At 59.8% G+C, this 26,879-nt stretch overlaps 4 protein-coding genes across 8 annotated transcripts in view; 1 reads left to right on the forward strand and 3 right to left on the reverse strand.

The window, feature by feature from the left end:
• The window catches only part of CHAD (chondroadherin), an 89,661-nt gene extending 88,174 nt beyond the window's left edge, over positions 1-1,487 (reverse strand). The window contains exon 1 of the mRNA XM_054847075.1: positions 1,290-1,487. Within this exon, the coding sequence (XP_054703050.1) occupies positions 1,290-1,487 (198 nt within the window). The remainder of the gene's footprint in view (positions 1-1,289) is intronic.
• Positions 1,356-6,710, forward strand: UBALD2 (UBA like domain containing 2). Its single transcript, XM_054846350.1, has 3 exons — positions 1,356-1,605; positions 2,227-2,289; positions 5,601-6,710. Exons 1-3 carry the CDS (start codon positions 1,486-1,488, stop codon positions 5,919-5,921), a joined length of 504 nt encoding a protein of 167 aa, XP_054702325.1. The 5' UTR covers positions 1,356-1,485; the 3' UTR covers positions 5,922-6,710.
• Positions 6,711-9,168: 2,458 nt separating this feature from the next.
• QRICH2 (glutamine rich 2) lies at positions 9,169-19,266 on the reverse strand. Its single transcript, XM_054847076.1, has 19 exons — positions 18,901-19,266; positions 17,766-17,870; positions 17,180-17,248; positions 16,934-16,978; positions 14,843-15,932; positions 14,609-14,703; positions 14,379-14,470; positions 14,130-14,244; positions 13,745-13,984; positions 13,360-13,485; positions 13,078-13,152; positions 12,603-12,767; positions 12,327-12,448; positions 11,246-11,311; positions 10,879-10,980; positions 10,161-10,314; positions 9,894-9,981; positions 9,637-9,744; positions 9,169-9,455 (listed from the first exon to the last, which is right to left on the reverse strand). The coding sequence occupies exons 1-19, from the start codon at positions 19,264-19,266 to the stop codon at positions 9,256-9,258; spliced, it is 3,423 nt and encodes a 1,140-aa protein (XP_054703051.1). The 3' UTR covers positions 9,169-9,255.
• A 630-nt stretch (positions 19,267-19,896) lies between these two features.
• PRPSAP1 (phosphoribosyl pyrophosphate synthetase associated protein 1) overlaps positions 19,897-26,879 on the reverse strand; it is a 29,145-nt gene continuing 22,162 nt past the window's right edge. For all 5 annotated transcript variants that reach the window (XM_054846345.1, XM_054846343.1, XM_054846342.1 and 2 more), the window contains exons 9-11: positions 24,363-24,433; positions 23,509-23,655; positions 19,897-22,844 (exon numbers count right to left, since the gene is read on the reverse strand). In XM_054846345.1, coding sequence (XP_054702320.1) covers positions 22,686-22,844; positions 23,509-23,655; positions 24,363-24,433 — 377 coding nt within the window. In that variant the 3' untranslated portion in view covers positions 19,897-22,685. The remainder of the gene's footprint in view (positions 22,845-23,508; positions 23,656-24,362; positions 24,434-26,879) is intronic.

A 26,879-nucleotide genomic window follows, 5' to 3' on the forward strand; every position in this document is an offset into this window, starting at 1 on the left:
TTCCAAATGTCACAAACACCATCTTTAATCACGGCCTCGGACACCCGTTGCCTGCATGAGCCCTGCTGGTTTGAGCGCGAGGGCTCCCAGCAGCGGTTCCATGGGTTTTACAGGCAGGAGCTCCCCGAGGCCGGCTGCCCGCAGCTTTGCTAACTCAGCTGGAACCGTGCTGTGCACACAAGCGGGTGCTTCTGGCACGTGGGAGGTCCCAAGCGCTCTCCAGGGCTCCGTGTAAAGGGGCTGCGTGCAGGATTCAGGGGGGTTCGGGGTCCCGGCTTCTGGAATTGCTCCTCTCACGCCTCCACCTGCCTCAGGGCTGGTTTTGCCCCAAAAGCTGCCAAAATCTGGACTGGGCATGCAGGGGGACCCTCCGTACCCATTGCTGCATCCCAGTGAATGGGATCCCCCCCCCGAGCCCCCCAGGGTGACACCCAGCCCGGGTGAAACCATGCACTGGCACCGTTTCTCCGTGGCACCGGAGGCCGAGCCGGCTGGGCAGGGGGACCCCCACCTCCACAGGCCCTCACCCACCGGGGGGTAACCGGCCACAGACGCAGCCTCCAAAAAGCTTCCATCCAAAAAGCCTCCTTCCAAAGCCTCCATCCCTCCATCCTTCCTCTGCCTCGTCAGCCCCGGTGCCCCAGCCAGCTCGGCACCACCGCCACCTCCGAACCCCCGAGGGCTCTTCTCAGCCCAGGCTATTTTCACCCCACCCGTTTGCGAAGTCCCCGGTTTATTCGTTCGCGGTGGAAGCTCGGAGCCAGCAGGATTTTAAACGGTTTATCACCTAAAAGCCCCAAATCCCCACGCCTGGGAGCTCCGCCGGAGCCCCACGGCCCCTCCCGCCGAGGCCTTCCTGCGGGCGGGTGAGCTCCGGCCGGGTCCCCGCTCCTCCTGCCCCCCCCCCCGGCCTCAGGCTGGGGTCCCCGCCCCGGGGGCGGCACGGAGAGCCCTGCGGGGGGTGTGTGTGGGGGGGGATTAACGGGGGAGCCCCCGCCCGGGACGGCCCCAGCCGCGGGGTGCCGGAGCCCCGCCCCCCCGTCCCGCGCCTCTCAATGAACCTCCTCAATGAACGTGACGCCACCAACGCCTTCCGAAAAAAAACCCCCAAAAACCCTGGCCGCACACCCAATCAGCGATCGGGCCGCTCCTTCTGCCGGCCGCCCCGCCCTCCTTGAGTTTCAACGACCAATAGCGACGCTTTCTAGAGCCAAAACACAAGCGTCGACCAATAGGAAGGGAGCGAGGCGGGGCGCGGCGCCGGGGCAGCTGGAAGATTCGAACCGCACGCCCGTCGGGGCGGGCGGCGTGGTGGCGGCCAATCGGGGTGCGGGGGCGGGTCCTGTCCGTGTGTCGTCGTCGTCCCCCTCCCGCCGTGCCCCCCCCCGCCCCCGTCCACTCCGCCGCCCCCCGGTGTCGGCGCGGCGCGGGGCGGCGGGCGCGCTCCGGGCAGCCAGGGCGGCGCTCGGCGGGGCCGCCCCCGCCATGTCGGTGAACATGGAGGAGCTGCGGCACCAGGTGATGATCAACCAGTTCGTGCTGGCGGCCGGTTGCGCCGCCGACCAGGCCAAGCAGCTGCTGCAGGCGGCCCACTGGCAGTTCGAGGTACGGGCCGGAACCACCCCCCCACCCCCCGTTTCTCTACCTCCTCCCCCCCTCCAAACCGGGACACCCCAAACCGGGAGCCCCCGGCACCCCCCTGCCCGCAGAGCCGCGGGGCGGAAAGGAGGGGGGGGGGGCTGGCCCAGCCGCGGCCCACCGACACGCGTGGCCGGCCGCTGGCCCCCCCATTACCCACGCCGGGGCGGGGGAACGGTTCCGAGCTCCCCTCGGTCTATTTATACCCGGGCCGTAACCCGAGCTGCGGCCCAGCGCCCGGCGCCGGGGGGGGTGGGCGCCCCCCTTCAAGCTGCGGGCGGGGGGGCCGTGGGTGGGCACCCCGGGGGACACCCCGTGTAAACATGGGGGGTGGGCTGTGCCCCTCCGCGGGGGGAGCCCCTATATGAGGGGGGGGACACGATCCCACCTGGGTCGCGTGAAGGGCAGCGCCAGGCTCCCCCTGCCTTAGGCCTGGCGGGGGGGGGGTGGTGCCCGTGGGTGCCCCCCGGGGCGGTCCCACGGGGGTGGGGGCAAGCGTGGGGGGCGCTGCGAGGCCAGTGGGGGGGTCCCGTGGTTTCCTTCCCCCTTTGTCTCGGGTGGGTTGGGGCTGACGGCTTGTCCCCACAGACGGCCCTGAGCGCCTTCTTCCAGGAGACCAACATTCCCAGCAGCCACCACCCCCCCCAGATGGTAAGTGGGACCCGCACCCCCCCTTCCCACCCCCCCATCCCCAAACCCACCTTTAATCCCATCCCAGCAGCTCCCAACCACCCCAACCCCCCCACACACCTACAACCCCCTTCCAGCTCAGGGCTCCCCCAAACCCCCCCTGAGCCCCCCCCGGGAGGGGTCTGCAGCCCCCCCCCCCCCGGGACGCGGAGCTGTCAGCTCCCCTGCCAGCCATATTGCTCTGCGCCCGGAGGAACACGCAACCGGCGAATGTAAACACGAGCTAAAATGTCTGCCAGGAAATAGTTTGTGTCTGCGAGCATCGCGCTGGAAGTTGGGCTCCCCGGGCCGGGGGGGTTCCACCGTCACCCCCACCTTTCCCCAAATGCCGCTTGACCTTGGCCGAGGGCACGTCCCCTTGGCGGAGGGGAGGAAGTTATTCCCCTCCAGGTGTTTTTCGTTGTGTTTTTTGTTGTGTTTTTTGGCTGTGTTTTTTTTTTTTTTTTTTCCTGTTGAGGGAACTAAACAGCGCTGCACACGGGGGAAGCGGATCTGGGCTAAGCTGATTTCCACACACCCCCCCCCTTTTCTCCTGCCGTCAGAAAATCGCCAGCCAGCCCGGCATCACTGGCAGCGAGCACGTTCATTCTCTTGGAGAAAGTCATTTTGCCGGCTGGCTCCCACTTAAACCCCTTTTATTTTAATTCCGCCTTCCCCTGCACTTTTTCTTGCCACCCCAGGGAGCTTGCAAAGGGTGGTCCCGTGGAAAACCCCCTTTCCCGGTGGGAGAGGGGACAGCAGGCGGGTGGGAGCTGCCGGCCGGATCCAGGCCTCGCCGTGTTTTCATGCTGAAAGCCTGTCGGGGCAATTCCCGTCGGTGAGTGCTGGGCGGCTGCTGGGAGCGGGATGCAAAGCGTCTCCGATGGGACCCATCCTGCTCCCCAGGGCCGAGCAGGACCCACCTCCCACCCCATCCCCCCCACCCAGGCTCCGGAGGCTGCAGCTGGCTGGCTCTCCCTCTCCCCACGGTGTTTTCCTAACACCATGTGTTCCACGTGGTGACAAAATACCTTTCACCCTCACACCAAATACTCCCCCCTCACATTTTTGGCATTTTTTTTTTTGCTGCTATTCCCCCCACCCATCATCCCCCCCAGCATCCTGATTTCAGCAGCTTAAAACACCCTGCACGGCTTGGGGTGAGGGGCTTTACAGTTGCAGTTTCTATTTCTTTTTCAAGCAGCAGAGAACAAAGGTGCGAGCACGGCGCAGGGTGGCACGCTGCCTTCGCCCCCGCAGCGGGAGGGTCCCACGCCCAGCGAAACCCCCGTGGGTCCGGGCGGCGGGGAAGGGACTTGCCGGAGCTGTTTGGTGTGTCGGCGCGGCAGCCCGTGCTGGGACCGACCCTCTGACGACCAAGCAGCTCCTTAACTAAAACATGTCAGAGGAGGAAAGCAATAATTATATGACATTTTTTATTTTTTTAAAGTATTTTTTTTAATTACTCCAGCAAACACTACCCCAGAAGCTCAGAGCTGTGTCCCCCCCTCCAGCACTGTCACCAACCTCAGTCCAAGGCTGGTGGTTGGCACGTGTGTGTGCGGCTGGGGTGGTGGTTGGTTTTTTTCAAAACACAAAACAAAAAAAACCTTCAAGTGACTGTTTTTTTTTTTGTTTTTTTTTTTTGCAACAAGTATCTTTTCAAATGTTGCCAAATTTATAGGCTTTTGGGGGAAAAAAAAAAAAAAAAAAAAAAGCTGGCTCACCAGTGCTTTGAGGTGAGCTGTGAAATGAGTTCTCCCAAAGTCTGTGTGCGGTGAGGCAGGAGCATCCCCGGCTCGCCACGAACCCGTTCAGTGCCAGCCTGGCCATGATTGCATTTTTGGGGTGCACCAGCTCCACACACTGATGGGAGCCCATCCCTCCCACTGCCAGCACAGGTCAGCCAGCCGAGCACCCCATCTTTGAGTGGGTCTGGCTGGGACCTGCCTGGCTGGGTTTGGGGGGGGGAGCAGGGAGCCTCTGCAGTGTGCCCGGCCACTCCTGTGGTCCCAGCGATCACCACAGATGACCGGGACAGGGACGAGGAGGAACCTGTAAGAGGGGTTTGGGGGTTTGCATGTGCTGGGGAACAGCTGGGGCTGCTGAGAGCCATGGGACAACCCCTGGGGAGGGGGAGATGGGGCAGCGTCACCCCAGTTCCCCATTGCTAACAGCAGCAGCTGCTGTCCTGGCCCCTTGACACTGCTCAGCATCCCCGTGAGCAGCATAGCACCGGGGTGCACCGTTCAGCTGCACCGCAGGAGCTGCGGCTCTGCGAGGGCAACAGGAATTTGAGGCAAGTTTAACCCAGAGGGGTGAAGCCCCCCTGCACCCCCCCCCCCATCCAGAGATCCCCTCCCAGCAGGGAGGGTGCCGCTATTTCTAACCCCCCCCCACGTGTGTTCAGAGCGGCCCGTGGCACAGCACCGCTCCCTGCCAGCGACCCCCCCCTCTGGAGATTAAAAAAAGAAGGCGGGGCGTTAGGCACCCACCCTATTTTACACCACTGCAGTGAAGCCCCCTGGCCCATCGCCTTTGGGGGGAGTTTTAGCAGCCCCCCATACTCAGACTGTAGCAAGTGCTTTGCTGAATCGGGGCCCTGGGTGCTGCTAGCCCCTGAGCCCCAGCACGGGGCTGGGTCATGTCGTGTGTCCCCCCCCCCGCCCCAGATTTTCCTCTGCTGCCCAGGCTGGCTGCAGAAAGGGCCGGATCCGGCACGGGCTAGGCGGGAGGTGGGGAGGGTGCTAAATTTAGCCGGGTACGCAGAAGGCAGGGGCTGTACCAGGAACCGTGCGGGGCCCTGCCTGCCTTTCACTTTCTGTGCCCTAATGGGGTGCGAAGGGGGGGGGGGGGCTGGGAACTGGGTGAAGGGGGGTCCTGGAGGGCCAGGTGGGAACCCAGCACCCTCCCCACCCATCGTGCTGGACCCCCCACTGCATCAGCCCCATCCCTGCTGCTCCCCTCTGGCATCAGAGCAATGTCCCCCTCCCCAAACCTGCTGCACCCCAGCGCTTTGAGCACTGTGGATGGTCCAAAATGTCCTTCCCAGACCAGGCTAGGCTGGGGACTCCCCCCAGGCAGCCCCCACACCTTTGGGGGAAGCCACTCAGACCCTTGGGGGCTGCACTGGGTACCCCAATACCAGCCAGACCCAGGCTCCAAGCATCTCCCAGGGATGGGGCTCCCAGGTGTGGGATGCAGTCAGGGTCCCCAGTGATGGGTCCAGCTCTCAGGGGCAAGTTGGGACTCCAAAAGCCCATCTGACTCCCACCTTCTCCTCTCCCCCACAGATGTGCACCCCCAGCAACACGCCGGCCACGCCGCCCAACTTCCCGGACGCTCTGGCCATGTTCTCCAAGCTGCGGACGTCCGAGAGCCTGCAGAGCAGCAACAGCCCCATCACCTCCATGGCCTGTTCCCCCCCGGGGAGCTTCAGCCCCTTCTGGGCCTCCTCACCCCCCAGCCACCAGCCTGCCTGGCTGCCCCCCTCCTCACCCACCGCCCACGGCCTCCACCACCACCTGCACCACCCGCAGCCTGCCTGGCCCCCCGCCCCCCCACCCGCTGCCCCCCCACAGAAAGCCATGGCCACCATGGATGGCCAGAGATAAGACTGGGTTGGTGGAGGGGGAAGGGGGGGGGGGGGGGAATTGGGGGGGTCCAGGCCAGGGCGTTGGGAGTGGGGGCTCCCCCAGAAACGCACTGGAATAATTTTCTAGGTTTTATTATTATTGGGGGGTTTTTTTGGGGGGGTGGGGGGGGAAAACATGCTGCCGGGGGGGGGGGGGCACCGGCCCATGAAAGCCTCTGCAAGAGTTGCTAGCTGGTCTTTTCTCCCCTCATTTTTTTTTAAATATATAACTATAATATATAAATATATCTAATGTATATAAATCCAGAGAGAAGGAGCAGCAGCACAGAGGCAGCTGCCAGGTTGGGGGGGAGTTTCCCCTATGGCTCCCCCCCTCAGCATCCCTGCAGCAGGGCGGGGGGGGGCAGGAATAACAGAAATAACAGATGGAGGTGGCTGTCAGCACCCCAGATTATGGCTATGGGGGCACAGAGCTGTTGGGGGGCCCCCCCAGCTCTGGATTTCCCGGACGCTTGTTGCAGCGCCCAGAGCAAACACCCCTCCGGCTTCTGAAATTCAGCCCGGCTTCTTGCACAGCCCCCCCGCCCCATCCTCCCTTGGCAGTGACTGTCCCCCCGTCCCTGCGGCCACCGGTCATGGCTCTTCCCCAGGGAGGGGGAACTGAGGGATTTTTTTTAGTTTTCAAACCAATCTTGCTTAAAAAAAACCCGAAAAAACAAACAAAAAAAGAAAAAAAAAACCAACAAAAAAAGGTTGAAGGTTTTTTATTAATTTAAAAATAAAAAAAAAAAAAAAGACTTTTTTAACAGCAGCTGTCCCTGCCTTTTCTCTTTGCTGGGAGGATGTCCCTGGCAGGGCACCAGGAACAGGGGTGAGCTGCCCCCCCTCATGCCACAGCATCGCCAGCGAGGACGGGTCCATGTGTCCCCCAGGAGCTGCACCAAGCCCCCGTCCTGCCCTTACTCTGCCTGCACAAGCCACCGCTGCCGTCCCCAAGATGGGGGAGACCCCAGAGCTGTGGGGGTACCATGCCAAGACAGCAAGGACCCTCCGTGTACCAGAGTGCAGCCAAAACTCCATCCTGCACCCTCACGGCTTGCAACACCCCCCCCCAGCCCCAGCAGCCCATCCCTATCACCCACCCGTGTGATGAGCCCCCCAGGCCTCAGCACTGCGGGGTGGGGGGGGGGGGCAGTCCTGCCTGCTATGTTCAAGGGCTGCCAGGCCTTTGGGCAAACCCTGCACTGGGGGGGGGGGGGATGTGGGGGCTCACTTGCCCCAAACTCCCCCCCCCCCAGGACAGACATAGCCCCGGCACTGCTCAGCCCTGGGTCCCAACCTCCCAAGCCACCAGTGTGCCACCACCCCCCCCAACGACTTCAAACAGCACCCCCGTCCCTAGTTCAGTGCTTAAACGTCCAAAGCAAATTAAAATTTAATAAAACCCCAGCCCCCATCGCCACACCGCTCACACGACAAGCAACTGGGGTAAACCCCCCCCCCCCCCCCAAAAGGGGAACACAGCAGCTCCAGAGACACCAGTAAGGACCCGGGGGGGCGGGTGTGTGTGTGTGTGTGTGTGTGTGTGTGTGTGTGTCAAGGCACAGCATCCCCCAGGGGGTGGGGAGACCCCCAGCACAGCACAACCTCGAAGAAGAAATAGAAATAAAATAAAAATAAAAAAGGCAAAAAAGCCCCCAGCTGGGGGCTTCTCACCCACTGCAGCAGCACAGGCAGCACCCAAGGGGGGATGTGGGGCTGGGTGCTCGTGTTTATAGGGGTGGGGGTGTTTATAGGGTGCAGCTGGGTCCCAGCGGCAGCAAATAGGGTGGGGAGGGGGGACACGACGAGCACCGGGGGGGGGGGGGGGGGGGGGGGGGTCAGCCCCTGACCCCGCCAGGCTGTATCCAGAAACGCCATTAGTCCCGGGGGTGTTTTTAAGCCCATCGACACCTTCCCCCTCCCGTGGGGTGCAGGATGGTCCTTTGCTGGCTCTGCTCTGGTACCCACTGTTTTGTTCTGAGTGCTCCCAGTTATCCCACTGGAGGTGGCACGGGGGGGGCTCCAGATCCTGGTGGATCCACCTGAGAACCCCCAAAGTGGGACTTTTAGAATCCATTTTTTTCCCCTGAAAACCCAAACCCACCAGGGAAAACACCCCCGGGTGGCGGCTCCCTGGGGAATAATGTGCCTGGGGGCTGCAGCGGGGTGGGCGGCGGGGGGGGGGGGGGGGGGGGGGGTCTGCTCCTGGGGAGGGGAGGGGGGAGGTTTGGGGTCTTCCCCCCCCCAGTTTGGGGAGAAGATCCACCAGGAGAGCAGGATTTCCACGGGGCAGCCCCCAGGGCCACAGGGTGAGGGGATGCTCCCCGGATGCTGGGTCCCTCCTGTCTGTCCCTGGGATTCCCCTCGGGGTCTCTCGCCCTCCCACTCACCCAAGAAGTGCCACTGGCTTCGTGTTGTCATCGTCCCCCACATGTCATTGCATGTGTGCATGGGGGAGCCACAGCCACGTGTCCCCAGCCATGACACCCCCAGGTGTCCCCCCCACGCTGCCTCCAGGGGCTGTGGTTTCCCTGTCTGGTACCTCTCCACTTGTGACACAACTTGTGCCAGGTCTCAGCAGGCAGTGGGGCTTTCTCCTATCCGACAGCAAGGGGATGGGTGACAGCAGGGGGCTGGGGAAAAGCAGCCCCAAACTGTAGGAAAGGGGGGGGGGATGTGTTCCCCTGAGGTTGGGGGGGCAGAGAAGGGGTTCTGGTGCTTTGCTCCGGAGGTGGGAAGCATCAGCTGCCCCAAGCCGGGCAGCAGTGGGGTCGGTGCCTTCCTCTTTCCATCGATGGCAGCGTTGGAGGAGGGACAAGGGGATGACAAGGAGGGGGTTGTCCACTAGGAGATAAGGAAACCAGCTCAGTGATGCTCATCCCTCGGGATAAACAACAGCAAACCAGCGGGCTGGGGTGGGATTCATTTTTGGCATTAAGCCAGGTCCTGCTGCCACCCTTCCCACTGAGGTCCCCATTTCCCACCTCCTTCAGCAGCAACTGAGCATCATCATCCTCCTGCTGCACCGCCCAGCTCCCCCAGACCCCTTTTGGGGCTACAAGCTCCCCTGGCTGGGGCCACTGGGGCCAAACGGGGCTCGTGGAGGCCAGGGGGTGTCAGGGGGAGCATGGCAGCACCGGGCTGGCAAAGACCCTGGGAGGGGGTTTTGGACCGGGGCTGTTCTCAGCTCCCTGGAGACGCGTGGCCGCAGGATGAGGGATGCCACCGACCCCTCCTCGCGCATGATGGGAAAATCCCAACCCAGGGCTGCCCCGCTCAGGTCACACAGGCGCTCGGCTGCCCATTGCCCTTTATTGCTGCTGGCTGGAGCCGCTTGCTCGCCTGCTCGGTGGTTGGGGTGGTGGGGGTTCGGCCAGGGACTCCCAGTCCTGCCTGGCCATCGGGGTGCTGGATCCACCCCGCTGGGTCCAGAGGGGCGGGAGGAGCCCCGATGCCTGGGAGAGGCGGCCGCTGGATGAGGCTGGCCTGTGCTCCGGTGAGGCGGCAGTGCCTGGGGGCGAGGGGCAGGGATTAGCCCCCCTGCAGCCCACCGGGCAGGCACCGGCTGCGGGCAGCTCTGCCAGCCCAGGACAGGGCAGGCAGCAGGGGCACCTGCCCTCCCCATCCCACCCTGCCCGGCTACATGCCCAGACCCCCCCCCTCATCCCCCCGGTGCCCTGAGAGGGCCGTACCCGGCTGGCTGAGCGAGGACCCGGCGCTCTGGGGCCGTGAGAGCAGGCGGCCACTGCCCTGGGGGTCCCACTGCCTTGGGGACAGCTTGGGCTTGTCCCTTGGGGAGCCTGGCAGGAGAGACCAGAGGGAGCTGCGGTGGGGAGGAGCAGGGGGGGAAGCGGGTAGGGGAAAACCTGGCACCCCATGGGCGCCCTGCCCACCCCACTGTCCCCTTCACACCTACAGAATCCCCTCCCCAAGCCTGCCACGGCCGTACCCTCCTTGCCCACGAATGCAGGCAGCTGCCCGTCCCGCCGGCCCCTGTAGATGTGACCGTCCTGGCCCAACAGCTCCATCTCGTCGTGCTGGGAAGGAGAGAGCGGGCTGGCTGAACCGCGGGGCCATATCCAGTGGCCCCAAGTAACCCTCCCACACGCAGCTGTCCGTGGGGAAACTGAGGCACAGATCCCACCCACCCAGATGCTCGGCATCACCCTCTCAGCCTCAGTTGCCCCCACCATATCCCTGCCTTTGTCATCCCTACCTTGATGGGGAGCAGGGTGGGGGGCTGGAGCGGCTGCGGGGCGCCGGGCGGGAGAGGCTGGAGGCGTGGGCAGCGCTGCAGCGGGTGGGTGAGGGTGTGCTGGCCCCCGCAGTGCCGCGGCACGCTGGGGTACGCGCACTCGGCCACCCGCTCCCTGTGGGACAGGGCATGGGGTGCTCAGCGCCCGGCACTGCGGCACCCCACGTGGCACCCTACGCCGGGGAGGGGGCCAAGGGGGTGATCCCCAGTGGGGTACGGCCCTCCCGGCTCCCCTCTGACTGCCGCAGGAGACGCACGCCCGTCCAACCGTCTGGATCTGCTCTTTCCCCGTGGGGCCATGGCAGGTCATGGCCATGGCAGGTCCCTGCCCCCTGTGCAAGGGACACCAGGAGGCAGGAGCTGGGCTGTCCCAGCTGCGGTGCTTAATTTTGGCGACTCGTTTCACAGGAAGCACCCAATTCCCCACCAAACCTGAGGTCAGGCTGAGACCAGACACAACTCATCACATGTAGCTTCAGTGCCATTGAGGCAGAGACCTGGGCTAGACGGGGCAGCGCAGGGTGGGCTGTAAAACCCCACAGACCCGCGGCGAGCACAGCTGAACCTCGGCGGCACATCTCTGCCCCCCCTGCCCTGCCCAGGCCCCCCCAGGGAAGAGCTCCCCCTCGCCGGGGCAGGGTCACCCTGCACCCCGGGGACTGGGTCCCCGTGTCCCTACCTGTGGCCGTGCTGCTGTGTTTGCTCCAGCTCGAGGATGGTTTGGGGGCGCCCGGCGAGCCGGGGGGGCAGCGGCGGCATGGATGGGATGGCCACGATGTGCCTGGGAAGGGCAGGAGCCGCAGGTGGGTGTCAGGGGACGAGCAACCGACCCCAGCTCGGGGCAGCACCCCAAAACCCACAGGCTTGTACCCCGCAGCATCCCCCCCGCCTCCAGGGAGGGGTCCTGTTCCCCCACTGCCAGGCAGGGCTGCGAGGGGGCTCAACAGGATCGGGACCCCCCCCCCCAGGCAGACACCCTAACACAGCGGGGCACAGCCAGCACCCATCTCCCCCCATCCCACCCATGGGTGCCAGGGGCTACTCACGGGCCAGGCACGAGCATGCTGAGGGGCCGGTCGCAGGACATGCAGTGGAAATGGGCCAGCAGCTGCCTGGGGGTGCGGAGAAAAGGGCTGGGTGAGCTCCTGGGGGGGGACGCAGCCCTGCCTGCAGGCAGACAGGCAGCTTGCAGGCAGCAGCAAGGTGCTGGGCACTTCGCTGGAGTGAGATACGGAGTTTGTGGGGGGAACCACGGAGTTTTGAGCCTCGTTTATCCCCCACCACCCCAGCAAGGTCCCAACCTGCTGGCTGGTTACAAAATAAAGGGGGAGAGGGGTTGTTTGTGGGCTCCCACCTGGGAAAAAACCCCTCCACCTCATATTAGGCACCGGAGAATCCGCAGAGGTGAGCACCCAAAAACCACCACCGCCGTGGGAACTACTCCCACGGGCACCCACAGCACCTCAGTCCCGTGGGAACCGGGGGTGCTGGCACGGACAAACTGGGGGGTTTCCTGGACCTCTTGCTGGGGTGGAATCTCCCAGGCTGGGAGCAAACGCCGGGCCTGGGGGATGCAGGATTCCCCTGGTTTTTAGGATGAGCTTTGCCACAGCTGCCCCGAGGACCAGGACACGCTCGCCTCGGCCCCGCTGGCACCTCCAAAACCCAGCAGCTGCCCGTGGCTGCCAGGGTGGGCAGGGATGCGAGGTGAAGGGCACGAGCGCCCACGCCTGCCATCCGAACCAGCCCTCGCACTGGTTTCATCTCTTCGTCAGCACTAATTACACACACACACACACACACCCCCCCCCGTGCCTTGCCAGGAGGGCAGGTCACAACCCAGCTCGAGCCACCGTCCCCAGCCCTTGCTCCAGAAAGCCTTTGCACCCAGACCCCAATTTTGCTTTGGGAGGGCTCGTCCCGTGGGTGCCTCCTCCTCACGCCCCCTCTGATGTCGGGAACCTGCTGCTGGTGGGAGGAGAAGGCACAGCCACTTGGTCAGCATCCCCACCGTTCCCCGGCTGAACTGGTCCCATGCCGGGGTACCACGCGGGCACTGGCCGGGATAGCTGGAGGGACCGGGACGAGCGCTGTCCCCCGAGCCACCGCTGCCCCCATCGCACTCACTTCTTAATCCCCGCCGCATAGTCAGCCTCCGTTGTCGGCGCCTTCTCCTTGAGCTGCTCCAGGATGCTCTTCCAGTGCTCCTCCAGCTGCTGCCGGAAAGGCCCCAGCTCCAGGCGGTCCAGCTGCCGACGGACACCCCCCCTCAGCCAGCCACCCCGGGATGGGACATCGCGGTCCCCGGGCGGTACAGCCGGGAGGGGGGACCCTCGAAGGGATGCTGCCTTAGGCTGCCAAGCCCCGGAGGTGCCAGTTTTGTGCGGTGGGGACACCCCTCACCTTGGAGTCCATCTCTTCAGTGAGCTGTCGCTGGACCTGGTGCCAGCCCTGCTCCTGGCCCGTCACCCGGCTCAGCGTCTCCTGGATCATCTCGTTCAGCCGCTCCACGCACGCCTCAAACTGGGTGCGACTGACTTTGCCGGCCAGGGTGGTTTTGTCTGCTTTCTAGCAACGGGGAAAGGCAGGAGAGCGGTGGGGAAAGGACGGAGGCACGATGGGCAGGGCCAGCTCGCGTCGGGAGGAGAGGGAGAAGTGGTTACGTGGCCCCGCGTGCCCCATCGCCCCCATGGGGGTGGTCCCACCGGCCGAAGGGACCCGGGGGGGAGACAGTGACCTGGTGAGGGACCCGCAGCTGGGCTGGAAATCCTCCCTCCCACCCCCGGCTGGTTCTGCCACCGACACCCAGGGGACAAGGGGTGTTTGTCACCCTCCCCAGGCCCCCCCTGGCTGATGCCAGGGCCCCTCGAGGCCATACCACATCGATTCCCAGCAATAGGTCCTCCTTGTCCGCTTTCTCCTTCTCCAGCCTCTCCAGGGACTGGAACAGAGCCTTCCAACGCAGAAAGCACCCCATGATGCCACGGCAGCGTCAGAGCTGCCTCTCGGCCAGCCGCGCAACCCCCACCCCCCTCAAAAACCTCCGGGAAAGGAATTTGGAACCTCCGCAGGGCTGCGAGCAGGGAGACAGCGGGACAAATCCCTTGTGGTCGCCGGCCGGGGGTCTGCCTGGAGGATGCTCTGAGTTTCTGCCACCCACCTCGATATCTTTCTGCTTCTGGTGACGGTCATCCAGGAGGTTGCCCGTGACGGAGCTGAGCTTCTTGTAGTCCCCTTGCACCTGCGCGACGGTGGCCTGGATGCGCTTCAGCAGCTCCTCGTCCTGCTTCAGGGAGGACCACAACAAGGCAGTGAGTGCCGTGCAAGGGGGGCTGCCTGCCCCGCGGCCACGGCCCCGGGTTACTCTGCCGGTGGCCATGGGCTGTCAGTGTCAGCAGGACATTTGCATCAAGGCTTTAATTTCCTTCTGTACAAGCCAGTTTGGGGGGGCGGCGAGGGGCTCCCCCACATTGCAGCGAAGCACAACCAGCCAGGGGGGGTCCCAGCAGCCCCCTCCCAAGCCCCCCACGCCGGCATCTCCCTACCTGGCTCCTCCCTGGCAGCTGCCTCACCACCTTGGCCACCGGCTGCCGCGACATGAAGGAGTCCACGAGCTCCTGGAGCTTCTCGTAGCGCTGGAGGAGCTGCCCCACCTGCACACCGATGTCCGTGCTGCAGATGGGGCACGCTGCCTGCCCCTCTGCCTGTACCTCTGCCTGCGTCTCTGCCTGCGCCTCTGCCTGCTCCTGCCCTGTGCTCTCCACCATCGCCTTCAGCTTGTCCAGCTGCAGGAAGGGGAGAAGGAATCGGCTCTCAGATGGGATGGATGCAGCCACAACTCCGGGTGCTGCGGAGGCTCGATGGCCGCAGCCAGCCAGGACCACCCCACCGAGCTGGCGGGCGCTGGGATCGCTCCCGCCCCGGCCTCACCTGCTCCTGCAGCTGGTCGGCCGTCTTGGTCACCAACTGCTCCAGTGTGGCCTTGGTTGTCTCCTGCTGCTCTCTCAGCTCCTTCAGCTCCTGCTTTATCTCCTGCAGCGTGGACCTGACCAGCGGGATGGGGCTTAGCCTCCACAGGGCTGCTGGGGGTGTCCCTCGCCCTCCAAACTGGGATGCTCCCAGCCCCCCCGGGCTCCTTTGCAGCCCCACGGGGTGGGAAACCCTCTCCCGTCCTTTTACCCTAGCTGGAGGGTGACCTGGTCACTGCCATCCACTTTCCAGTCGGCTCCAGTCACCCCCAGCTTTCCAAAGGCATCCTCCAGCTGCCTGATCTGGGAACAGCGGTGGTGGCAGTCAGGGCACGGCCCCCTCGTGTCATCCCGGCACGGGGGCCCTTCGGCTGCCCCCTCCCTGCCCAAGCTTCCCCCCCCCGCCCCGACATCCCCACAGCCCCCTCAGGGACAGCTCACCTTCCCCTTCTCGCCCTGCAGGTCACTGGCCAGGCCCTGCAGGGAGGACACCTGGTCCCGGAGGTCGGCCAGGATGTTGGTGATGCTCTCCTGGTCTAGAGGGACATGGTCCAAGGGGACACCCTGTCGGTGAGGGGGTCTCGCCCTCGCAGCCAGGCTCTGAGCGCAATGAGCCCCTGACGCAGGGTGTCCCCATGCCAAACAGCCCCCCGCCAGTCCCCCCAGGGCTCCCACCTCCCTCTGGGAAGAGCAGACGCAGCTTCTCAAGCTCGGCGTTGTCCGACTTGGTGGCTTCCAGATGGGCCACCTGCTCCTTCAGGGCAGTGTAGAGGTTGCCAAGCTGCCCGATCTGGCGGAGAGCCTCCACCGTCTCCACGTAGCGGCTGGAGGCACTGCTGGAGCCTGAGGACCCGCAGGGCACGGCCGGCTCTTGCAAAGGGAACGTGGTCCTGGGACCAGCATTGAGGGGGACCTCGAACCCCTGGGCTGTCAGCGAGAGGGTCCCTGCTGCTCGGTGGCCTGCCTGGTCAAGCTGTGTGCTTGTGGCATCCATCCGTGTCCCCAGAGCACCAGGGGTGGCTTCACTGGGGACTTTCTCGGCACCAGGAAGGCTAGGCTCCATGTCGGAGGGGTTTGGTTGAACCCCTGCTCCTTGTTCTTGGGTCCCTGGAGGTGCTGGCTGCATCCTTGGGATGGTGGTCTGCGTGCCAGAGGTCCCTGGCTGCATCCCTGGGGTGGTGGTCTGGGTGCCAGGGGTCCCTGGCTGCATCCCTGGGGTGGTGGTCTGGGTGCCAGGGGATCCTGGCTGCGTCCCTGGGATGGTGGTCTGGGTGCCAGGGGATCCTGGCTGCATCCCTGGGGTGGTGGTCTGGGTGCCAGGGGACCCTGGCTGTGTCCCTGGGGTGGTGGTCTGGGTGCCAGAGGTCCCTGGCTGCATCCCTGGGGTGGTGGTCTGGGTGCCAGGGGATCCTGGCTGCGTCCCTGGGATGGTGGTCTGGGTGCCAGGGGACCCTGGCTGTGTCCCTGGGATGGTGGACTGGGTGCCAGGGGACCCTGGCTGTGTCCCTGGGATGGTGACGTCAGCATCAGAAGTCCTTGTCCGATCTGAGGGAGCACCTGCCCACTTCTCAGGGGTCGCTGATGCTCTCCGCATCCCTGCTTGCATCCCGAGGTAGCCGGGCTGCGTCCCTGGAGTCCCCTTGCTGGTCCTGGGCACAGGCTGTGTCCCTGGTCCCTTCAGTCCCGGTGCTGAGCTTCCCCAACGTGGGGTGTCCACATCTGATGTGGAGGGCTCGGCGGGGGCAGACTGGCCCCCACTGCCCTCCTGGGAGGGGGCGGCAAAGGGGAGCAGGTTTACAGGTGAGGGCAGAGCCAGGGCCCCCCCGGCCGTGTCCCCAGCCCCTGGCCCCAAACCCCCTGGCTCACAGGGCCAAACTCACGTACCCCACAAGAGCCCAAAGGTAAAGACTGCCCACCCCACGGGGACCCCCCGAGCTCCCGTGGCCACAACTGCCCAGCTCCTCCCCAGCCCCCTTAGCCCTTCGTTAGCCTGCGTGCCTGGGGAGTTGTTTTAGCAGCCAGCCCAGGGGATCAGCAACACCCCCCCCGCTGATGCCACCTGATACAACGGCAAGGCATTTCTTCCTCTAGCAATGGGATTCAGATCTCCAGACCTGCTGGACCAGACCCACTTCCCAGCCCAACAGGCTGCGCCTGCATGTCAGGAGCAGCAGCCCCAGGCAGGATTTGGAAAGCATCTCACTGTGCAAAATGCTGGGGTTTGCCCCAAAACACCCAACTGCTGTCACCTGCTCCCACCTGCCATGCCCAGAGAGACTGGGAGGGCAGGGAGCCATGGTCATGACCAACATAAAGCAAGGACGTGTTGCTGTGCCGTCACCCCAAGGGTTCCGGGTGCTCACTTGCCCCCAGAGGGGCTGATGTGGGATGTCAACGCAGCCTGGCCCTCAGGGAGGTACCAGCACCCACTATTTTTCGCCACCACCCTAAACACAGCCCTTTTCTGAGCAGAAAACACTCTGAAAGCACACGTTAGACCAGCCGAGGAGCTGCCCTGGCCCTGCCTGTGCCAGGCCCTGCCTGCGGCGGGATGCGCAGGGAAGAGAAGTGCTGAGCAAACCTCCACAGAAGCCCCGGGGTGTGCAGTGGCTGGAGGCGCTGGGACTGCGGTCCCGCTCGGTCCCGCTCCTGCAGAGGGGACGCCCCAGCACTCACCACCGGCAGACCTCGGCCTCCTCCTCCTCCTCCTGCTTTTCTGCCCACCAGGCAATCCTCCAGCACCTCCCAGTGCACCATGTTGCTCACCTCCTCCGGGGCCGGGTAGAGGCTCAGCCTTTCCTTCAGCTTTTTCTGGGGAAGGAAGGGATCAAGGGGTCAGCCCAACCGTGTGGCCAGGGGTGGGACCCACAGGAGTGCTGACCCCCCCCCAGCATCGCTGCCCAGCACTGATGGGGACCAGGCCCTGATGCAGCGGGACTGGGTGCACTGGTTCCCCAGGGATGCAGCCCTCTCCTGTCCTGGAGCAGGGTCCGGGCGTGCTTGCGGCCGTACCACATCGCTGTCCAATGTCATCTGGTCATGGAGGCTTGGCAGCCGGCCGGCAGCATCCTGGAGGTTCTCCTGGAGTGGGGCGAGGAGAGGGATGGCAATTAGGACACAGGAGCGGGATTTAGAAGGAGCATCCGCAAATTAACTTGGGCACAAGACAGAGGGATGCTGGGCAGGGCTGTGCCTGGGGGCTGTAGCTGTATTGTACGGGGTAGATCTTTATCTTCTCTCCTTCCCAGCTCCCACATTTCTTTTTTTTTTTTTAACAGCTGTTTAGTTAAAGAGTGCCTTAGCATCACTTTGGTTGATGCACGCAGTCACCTCTACCACCGCCTGACCTGCAGCAGCAGTGCCCGTTCCTACCCTCCCCGAGGCAGCGCTGGGCGGCGGATGGTGGGGGGATCCAGGTGGGGTGGGCTGAGCCTCCCTGCTCCCCCACTTGGGACACCCTTCCCACCCTTCCCTCCTGGTGCCCTTCACGCTGGGTGGCACCCAGGGCCGCAGGGCAGGGACGGCAGGGTGACACGGTGAGGGGCAGGGAGGGGGGCAAGGGCTCAGCTCCCTCCCGGGAGCAGTGGCGGCAGCTCACCAAGCCAAGCGCCTCCTGGATCATCCGGATGTCTTCTCCCATGCGGGACTGCGCTGCCTTCATCCCGCTGATCTCCTCAAGGAGATCCTGGGAGAGAGCCATAGCCTAGGAGAGGGGGGTGGCAGGGGTGAGCCCCAGGGCAGGGTCCCTGGGGTCCGGGACCTTACCCCCGTTGTGGGCTGCACAGAGCAGAGGGACAGCGCAGGGTCCGGCCCAGCCAGGCTGGCAGGGCAGCGCAGGCAGCACTTACGGTTCATCGCATCTTCAGCAGCCAGGAAGGGGCAGCAGCTCCCCAGAGACCCCCCACCCCTGCCCCGGGGGGGCCCATTGCAGAACCCGAGGCAGCAGGGACGGATCCAGCCCTGCCTGCCCGTGCCAGGCTCCGTGCAGGACCGCTGAAGCTGATCCAAAGGGCAAAGAGCCGCTGCCACCCTCTCAACCACAGCCTGGCCCGGGAGGGCAGCGGCAACCGCTGCTAACGAAGCCAGGAGCAATCAAGCAGGAGGGCAAGCGCTCCCTGCTCAGCAGCCTCCCTGCTGCCTTCTCTCCAGGTGTCCCAGCCCTGGCAGGATCCGGCCCTGCAGCACTGAGGGCGGCTCTTTCCTTGAACCCAGACTTATTTCTTCCCACTGGGGACGCTCAGGCCGTGAGTGGCTCAGTATCATGCAGGATGAGGCCCCTCGCCATCCCCACCAATGCTGGGTTTAGCTCTTGGATTTGCAGTGGGAAATGAGGCCCACGAGGTGCTGATGGAGCCTCTCAGCCACCCGAGAAGCAGACGCGGTACCCAGCAGTAGGTCAGGAGCAGGGAAGGGAGGGATGGAGAGGACGGTGGGGCCAGACCCCCAGGGGTGCTCAGCCTCCAGCCAGTGGAGCCGAGGGCACCAGGTGCTGTATCGGATCCACCACAACTTGCTGATGGCAACGTGGGGAGGACCTGGAGCAACTGGAGAAGCATTTCATTCCCAGCTCTTCCTCCCCAAAATTCCATCCTTTTCCTGCACTGAAGCCTCACGTGTCACTGCGAGCTCGGGCTTAAACCAGACCTTGGTCTAAGGGCAGCACAACGGCACTGCGGACCCCGGAGGAGGGGGCATCTCGCAGGGAAGCGCTTGGGACTGGGAAGAGCCTCTACCTTGGAGATGCCGCTCTCATCCTCTTCAATCTTCTTCTTCATCTGCCCCATGTCAGCAGCCACAGAGGCGACCTGGGAGCCGCTCACAGTCCCCTGCAGCGGGTCCTTCCTGGCAGCGAGCGGCCCGTGCCCTGTGCCCGGTCCTCTGCCCTGGCCCCCTTCTTCTCCGGGGTGTGCCTCAACGGGCTGGTCCCCCCCCAGGAGGGGGGTCGGGCTGCACCCCTGCTCCAGGGCGGGCAGGTCCTGCAGGCCCAGGTGCCCGAGCATGGCCTGCAGCAGGCTGTGCAGCGCCCTGAAGTTGACGGCCCCGACCTCGGGCGTCCCAATGGCGACGTCCAGCAGCTGGGACAGGCTGAGCAGGGCCATGGCTCCTGCCCTGCCTGAAAACACCGAGCCTGACCTGGTGAGGACGGGAGCTTTTCTGCCTGGAGGGGACCTGGGAGGGTAGGAGGGATGGGCAGCCGGCTGCCTTCCTCCTCCTCCTCCTCACTGCGGAAAACAATCAAACCCCATCCAAACAGGGGCAGGGGGAGCGGGGAGCAGAGCGCTCCCCCGAAGGCAGAGCTTTCCAGGGGATGCGGTGTCCCCTTCCCTGCCGCCCCCGGCCCCCCAGGCCCGCTCTCCCGGCCGCCCAGCCACCCCCGGCCTGAAGCCCTCGCTCCCGCACCCCGGCTCCTTCCAACCCCGCACCCAGCGGCCCCGCCCCGCGAGCCCGCCTCTTCCCCTTCCTCATTGGCCGCCACCCGCCGCTCCTCGCCGCCTATTGGCCGAGCCCGCTGCCCACGCGTTCGTGTTTACAGGGGGTGGGGCCCACCGTAGCGTCTCTCGTTGCTAGGCGACGCTCCGCCCCCGGGCCGCTGCCGGTACCTGGGGCGAATCCGGTGTGCAGGCGGGGGAGAGACCGAGGCTCCCGGTGCCTGTTCCGCGGTAATACCTGGTCTGAAACTGCCCCGGAGGAGACCAGTCCCGGCAAGGAAACACCGCGATTTATTTATTTATTTATTTATTTTCCTGAGGTATCAAAAAGCATGACAGATTTTTACCCTCTTCCCTCAGACGTGGGAGCATCCACGCACGGAGCTCAGCATCGCGCTCCAGAGCAAAGAGCCGTAAAAGCAGGGGAAAATAAACACAGATAAACATATGCTTCTGGGCAACCCCAGGAAATAGTCAAACATTAGGAAAAAAAAAAAATCTTTGAACGTGAGTGATCTATCAGACAAGTACTTACAAAAATAATCAAGAACTTCTTTTCCCTTATAAACCTCCAAGTCTGACTGTCACAGCCGGAGCACGGACATCTCCCCTTCGGCAAGGCCCTCAAAGACAATTTCCAAGAAAGGATGAGGGTGGATAAGCAGGAAACAGAACAGACACCTCACTCTTTTAAAAAAGACACGAGATACCTGTTTTCAGGCATTAAAACCAAAGCGTACATATCTGCTCAGCGTGTGTATTTTTCTTTTCCAAGCTGGGAGGATTAAATTCAAAGAGGGAGTAGAGAGATTAAGAGATAGGAACAAGATGCACTGAGGCAAGAAGCTAACACTCTTATGAGGGATCCTAAGCCTTAACTTCAGTAACTGGCAGAGCTGCAGGCTCAGGAGCTCCAAAGCTAGACCCAGGGACTGGCCAGGCTTTCTAGACAGCACTCAGGACTGGCTGGAAAAGCTCCACGACCCCTAAAATGGCACAGGGCTTTTGGCTTCTAGTCAGGGTAAGGTTTAAGCAAAGCCTGAGGCTCACTCAGGCTGTGGTCCCGAGTACAACCCAAGGGACATCACACAAACCTCTCTCACTGGTACCATGGTTCTACAGTTTCTACCCAAACACAGTCCAGCCTGAATGGGGCAACAGCACTCCAGAAACCCTGGCCTCACTCCTGGCAGGTCTGACAAAGCAGTTTAAGGTGAGAGAAGAACAATACTGCTCACATTTTTAACACAGACTTCCAGTATGGAGCATGGTCCGGTACTGGCTCAGAACAAGGGGGCACACGGGCATCCGTGAGGACCTCACACACTTCAGTCAATCCATTCAATAACACAGAGCAGAACTGTGCTGCACCACCAGGCCGAGGAGCCGCCCTGTGGTCACAGAGCACAGCTGTGATTTGTTCGGAGTACCTTGCAAATGCAGGAAAACCATCAACAGCCTTAAGACCTCATCCAGCCCTGCACATGCCCCCTGGTGGGATTTGGCTTGGAGGTTTAATCCATGCTGGACACTGGAGACGACCCAACAGCTCTGGGCTTTCGTGTACCCTCACCAGCTACGAGACAGGACGGTATTCTGACAGACAAACTCCTCCGTGCCGAGGCACAGTCATTTCCCTGGTGTGCAAGGCTTGTCCTGCTCACGGGGTCACTGCCTGCCCCCGGCACCGTACACGTTTTAGATACTGGAGTGCAAGAGAAGGATGTAAGGAGGAGGATAAGCAAAACTGAAATTGCCTCCTAGAGACAGCCCGTCATCAGCAGCGCTCTTTTGAGTGACTGCCTCCAAGCAGGATTTGTTCCTCACATCAGCTAGACACACGGCTAGACAGTGGTAGAAGTTTTACTGGAGTGTGTTTGTCAGCCTCATGAAGGGGGAAGATCACCTTTTGGGAATTAATTCTTGTATCATCCTGGAGACAAGCCCTTCACAAGCACCTTGTGCAGCTTTCTCAAGTGTCCCCTCCAGCCAAGGATTAGTGTCACTCAAGAAAGGAGCAAGCAGTGAGTCCTATTTCCCCCTGGAAGAAGGCTGCAAGCTGCCAAGTGAGTCTGTTTACAGCAACAGCCCCACGGTACAGAAAAAGCAGCTGTTTGGAGGGTACACAGTTCATGGGAAGCACCAAAAATGAAAAATCCTATGGTTTTTATTGCAGGTTCAGTGTTAGTGTTTTGGAGAGCACAGCTGCATTAGAGGCAGACATTGTTCCAACGCCCCTTCCCCACGAGACTGCCACAACTCAGCAGCCCCAGGCAGCTCCAGAAATTGCGCCTGGTTTTGCAGTGCAGACAAGTGTTCAAGAGAGGACCAAGACCCTTGCGTGACTTGCCACTGAAGAACAACAATGATCCAAGGCTCACAAGATGAAAAAGCCAGCACGTTAACTAGCAACCCTTGCCCTGCTGGGAGACACACGAGCTGGTTCCCAGTGCCCCGACACAAGGATGCGAGCAGCCCTGCGAAAGGGGTGCCCTAAGCTGCCCTTTCTGGGTGTTCCGCTAACTTAGTTTCGATGAAAGTCCCTGCTATGCTGTGCAAGAGATGAGAAGCCACTCAACTGGCACGGAGCTGCTCTGCTGATCAGCAGCAAGCAGTCCTGCCCGCTGCCTGAATGAAGCACTCCCTTCTGCGCTCTCAGGCGAGTCACAGTCAGAAACAGAAACCCAAAGGCTGTCTCCTCCTGCTGCCCACACCCAGCAATGAGCAGTCTCTATTCCCTTCTCATGAGCTGACAGTTACTTTTTTTTTTCCTTTTCTTTCTCCCCCTACAGGGCAAGAGGGAACACACTAAAAAAAATAAAATTAAAGGAACTTAAATTCAACAACACCTCATTTATCCATCTCTCTTAATGAAGATGTAATCCTCCCCATTGCCAGTGGCCTCTTCTATTCACCTGTAAAGTGCTGGTCAGGTTGATTTTTTTCTATTTGATCTTATGGCTCAAGACCCTGAAAACCTTCACGCTCCTACAAGAATAAACAGTTGTGTTATGCCTATAATTTATGGTATTGCCTTTTCATGCATGTTTCCTTCTCTTGCGGAAGTCAGGACACGGGCAGCGCCAGGTCTAGTCATCGACAGTGATGTTGCGAAAGAGATAGGCCATGGACTCGCCATTGTGGATTCGTCGGATGGCTTCAGAGAGAATCAAACTGATATCCACAGTCTTTATCTTGGGGCACTGCAGCTTCTGTACTTCGTGAGGAACTGTGTTGGTTACTACCACCTACGGAGTGCCAGAAAGAAAAGACCATTAGTTGTGATGCTGATACACTCACTCTCACTGAGCTGCTACCCTAGATAAACTCCACGAGTGGTGCGTACCTGCTGTTTCACAGTTCAGGGGGAGAAATCCTTGTATGTTAGAAAAAAAAAAAAAAGATTAAAGTTAATGGTCTCTCCCACATGACAGCCAATCTGTTGAGGAGACCGGCATAACCAGCACTCTATAACAGCCACCTCCACACAGGCTGATGGGTCCATTTAGATCACAGGATCTGACACGTTTGTTACTAAGGGCGAGGTTTGAAATCTTATCCTCTTAATGCACCCAACAGCCCGTCATCAGCTGGTAGAAAGCCTGTACAGCGAGAAAGCAGTCACACACACCCAGCTGCGGAAAGGGAAGTGTCCAGGCAGGAATGACTAATATCTGTACACTAGGGAGAAAACATATACACAGAAAGGCAGATCTGATCTGAACAAGTATTAATCACACTTTTTTTTTTTTTTTTTTTTTTTTAATGAAGAACCAGCTAACTGAAAGCATCTGATGAAACCAGTCATTTCAGAGATGAGCTATGTGGCAAGGGGAGAACCTCAGTTTCTGTTTTAAATCAACCCGGCCACCAGCGGCAGCCCTTCCTCCACAGCCCAGAAAGCAGACGCACCTCATCGATGGAGGATTCCTCTATGAGACGAGGGGCATCTGCCGACAGGAGCCCGTGAGTAGCCATCACAAAAATCTTGTAGGCTCCGCGCTCTTTCAGGATCTCTGCAGCAGCTACAAAGCTTTCCACATCATCGATGATGTCATCCTGAGAAGAAACAAAAATAGCATTGAAACCAGAAGTTTACTGTGCCTGCAGGGCAGGGGTGGAACTGCAAGGTACTGGCGGCTTTGGCCATGCACATAGCCAGAAAAAAATAATCCTTTGCTACTTCAGCTGCTGTTGAGGTGCAAGGACAGCCACGTGCATGACAAATCTGTGAACACCATTTCCCTAATTTACAGACCCTTTTGCTGGTATGCAAAACAATTATTGTGTCTTGGAAACAAATTAGCCTCTGCATGTGCACATGCACAAACAGAGCTCATCTTAAGCAAGGTTTTTTTTTTTCACGGTGATAGTGGCTGCATGTTGATTACTTACACTGCAGCATAGCACAGCAAGTATGAGAAGCTCAGCAAGTGGGTTTTTTTTGTTTGGCTGTTTGTTGGCTTTTTTTTTTTTTTAAACACTTCAGGAGATTTCTCTGCAAGTCCTGCAATTGTTGAGTATTTGTAGACATTTGTAGATTCAAGGGAGCAAAAAGATTTCAGGGCTTAAAGTGCTGAAGTACAAAGGGTTTTCAACAGAAAGCTGAAATAACCAAAGCCATCAGCAAAACTGGAGAAAACAATGGTAACATTCATGTTCCCACCCCTGCACCAGCAGTCCCTTCTACCCTCTGGGATAAAAGCAGCTCAAGAAAAGATGCTAAGAGGAAGCCGCCACCCCCCCTTATTCCATCACACTCATACCACAATAATGGCAATTCTTCCTCCAACGTCTCCAACCACAGTTATTGGTGGTTTCTCCTTGGCCATCATCACTAAAGAATTAAAAAAAAGCCCAGGTCAGTTAACCTTAATCACAACAGCTCCACCACACAAGAGGCTCAGCCCTTAACCGCATCTGATATTGGTGCAAATACAGATGTGTGCTTTACATTACCCTGACACCCACCTAAGTGAGTAACCACTGGTTTAACCATCCTTTTCCTCTTTAAATGAATAGCACTGCTGCATAAAGATGAAACCCCACTTCCATGGGGACCTCATACTGACCTCAGAGGCAGTAAGCAAAACCAAGTAGTATCTAACAGACCTCTGTGCAAGGAAAGATACAAAGCAGCACCTAATTTATGGGAAATGTCAGTGACTTACTTTGATCTCCACAACAGGGCTTGAAAAAAAGGGGTGTCTCATGAGTGGGAACAACAAATGGGCTTCTCTGAGCAACACCTCTCAAAGGGCATATACTTTACAAGGTGCAATTTTTCACCTGCTGGACTCACTAATTCATCTGAAGGATCTGAGACTTGCACTGCAGCTTGCTTGCTTTCTCTCATATCACCAAACACACAAGGCTCTTTCAGAGGGTATAAGGACCTTAATACCTGCTCAGGCAAAGAAAGCTTAGGGAAGTTTGCAGAAACAAATTTGCCTTTTTTTTTTTTTTTAAAGTGGATTAATGGAAACAGCAGGACAAAATCCAATTCAAACTCAGTTCTACAAGCTCAGTGCAACCAGCAGTTGGAAGCAAAAGGATACATTGATGAGCTGTGCTATCTGACACACGGTGAAGTGATGTACCTGGAAATAAGGCTCCACTCCTCCTCGACTCTACTTTTGCACTGATATGGTTCACATAAAAACTACATGTGTAACAGGTTTTATCCTTTATCCTGAAAAACTTCCAGCAGCAGTATAAAAAAATAACAGAGATATGAACTAGGAAGTACAGAGTGTGTCCAAACATAACAGTCTTCAGGCTCCCACCAAACAGCAATCAGCCTCTGATACCGGCTAGGGACTTGCTATCCATACGCCAAACCTCTCACTTGCCAGAGGGTGCTGGTTTATCCAGTGAATGCACTATAAAAACTCCCAGCGCAGAAAGGACACGGTGGTGGGCATGTACAAGTCATTAGGTGATAATCTGGGCTGATCTAACCACTGAAGCAAAGACGAACATCCAGCATTTTGTAACACTTACCTGGCCCACCTGCATCCTCCCAGATTTTATGCTATGGGGAATGCAAAGTGTCCCACCGAGGCACTTCGTACCCCTCCTCTTTGCAAGCTCAGGGCTTGCCAGGATTCTGGCCACAGAGGCTTCTCAAGTGCCGAGGAGTTTTGGACACCCTAGATAGCAAGATTTTTCCCCATTAAGATAACCTATTTCCATATAATACTCGAGCAGCATGAGAACACAAGCCATTGCCCATCAAAAAGCCTCTCTGAACATTGATTTCTGCCCTCCTGGGTCAAAAAAGTCCTACATGAAACTCCCCACCCTGCACAGCAGGCTGATCCAGTGCTATTCCCACAACTCATCAGTGCCTGGGAATGCTTTGAGAGCCAGCACAGCTGGGTGAGTGAGTCAGGCTGAGGGATGCGATGAAAGCAATTATAAGGACCACAGCTCCGAAGATTCGTGTGTAGTGCTGTTCTTCATGTACATGACCTACCTCACAGACTGGTTTTCCGTAAGCTTATCACAATTGTATGAAAGGTGTTCAATAGTTCTGTTTTGACCAAAGGTACATTACTCATTGCTAGGTTTTGCGGTTAAAGTCACAGCTACCTTGGACTTAAGAGTTAATTGCTCTTTGGAGCACAGATTCCCCAGCCTCCTTTGCATTGTTATTTCTGAGTCTCTTATCAAATGCAAAGTCACGTCTAAATCCTGAAGGGAAAATATTCTTACGGGAAGGAAGAGTACTTGTAATGAACTAGGATTAAGCGTCACAAGAGATAAGCAGACCATAAATTTCAATTACAGGCACTACCTACCTGCTTAGATTAGTTATGAGTTTATTATCTAGTTTGGACAGTAACAAACCTCCTGGCGGGAGCTCTGAAATACCAGAAGGATTACATCTGGCTGCCATCCCATCCTTAGCATGCATCCACAGATGAGTACCATTTCTGTTTACAACAGCCAGGCTGGGGAAGCCTCTTTTCTAAGCAGCGGTAAACAGACCTTAAAGCTGAAACTCAGCACTATTTCACTGACAAACACAAGAAGTTTCAGAAAAATCAGTATCCTCCCTTCTATAAAGGAAGCACTCACATTCCTTGCCATGCTCAAAGGCTAACACAGCAGCTAGGAACATTAGCAGTGCTTCGCATCTCTTGTCTGTTTTTAAATGCTCTATTTCAATTTTACTTTATTTTTAAAGTATGGTAGGCAACATGTCGACCTACCCGGATCCTAAAGAGATGTTCTCCCTTTTTCTTGTTCAATTTTCTCTGCAAAGAAAAGAAAAAAAT

Source organism: Grus americana, chromosome 18, assembly GCF_028858705.1.
Source record: "Grus americana isolate bGruAme1 chromosome 18, bGruAme1.mat, whole genome shotgun sequence".
Taxonomy (NCBI): Eukaryota; Metazoa; Chordata; class Aves; order Gruiformes; family Gruidae; genus Grus; species Grus americana.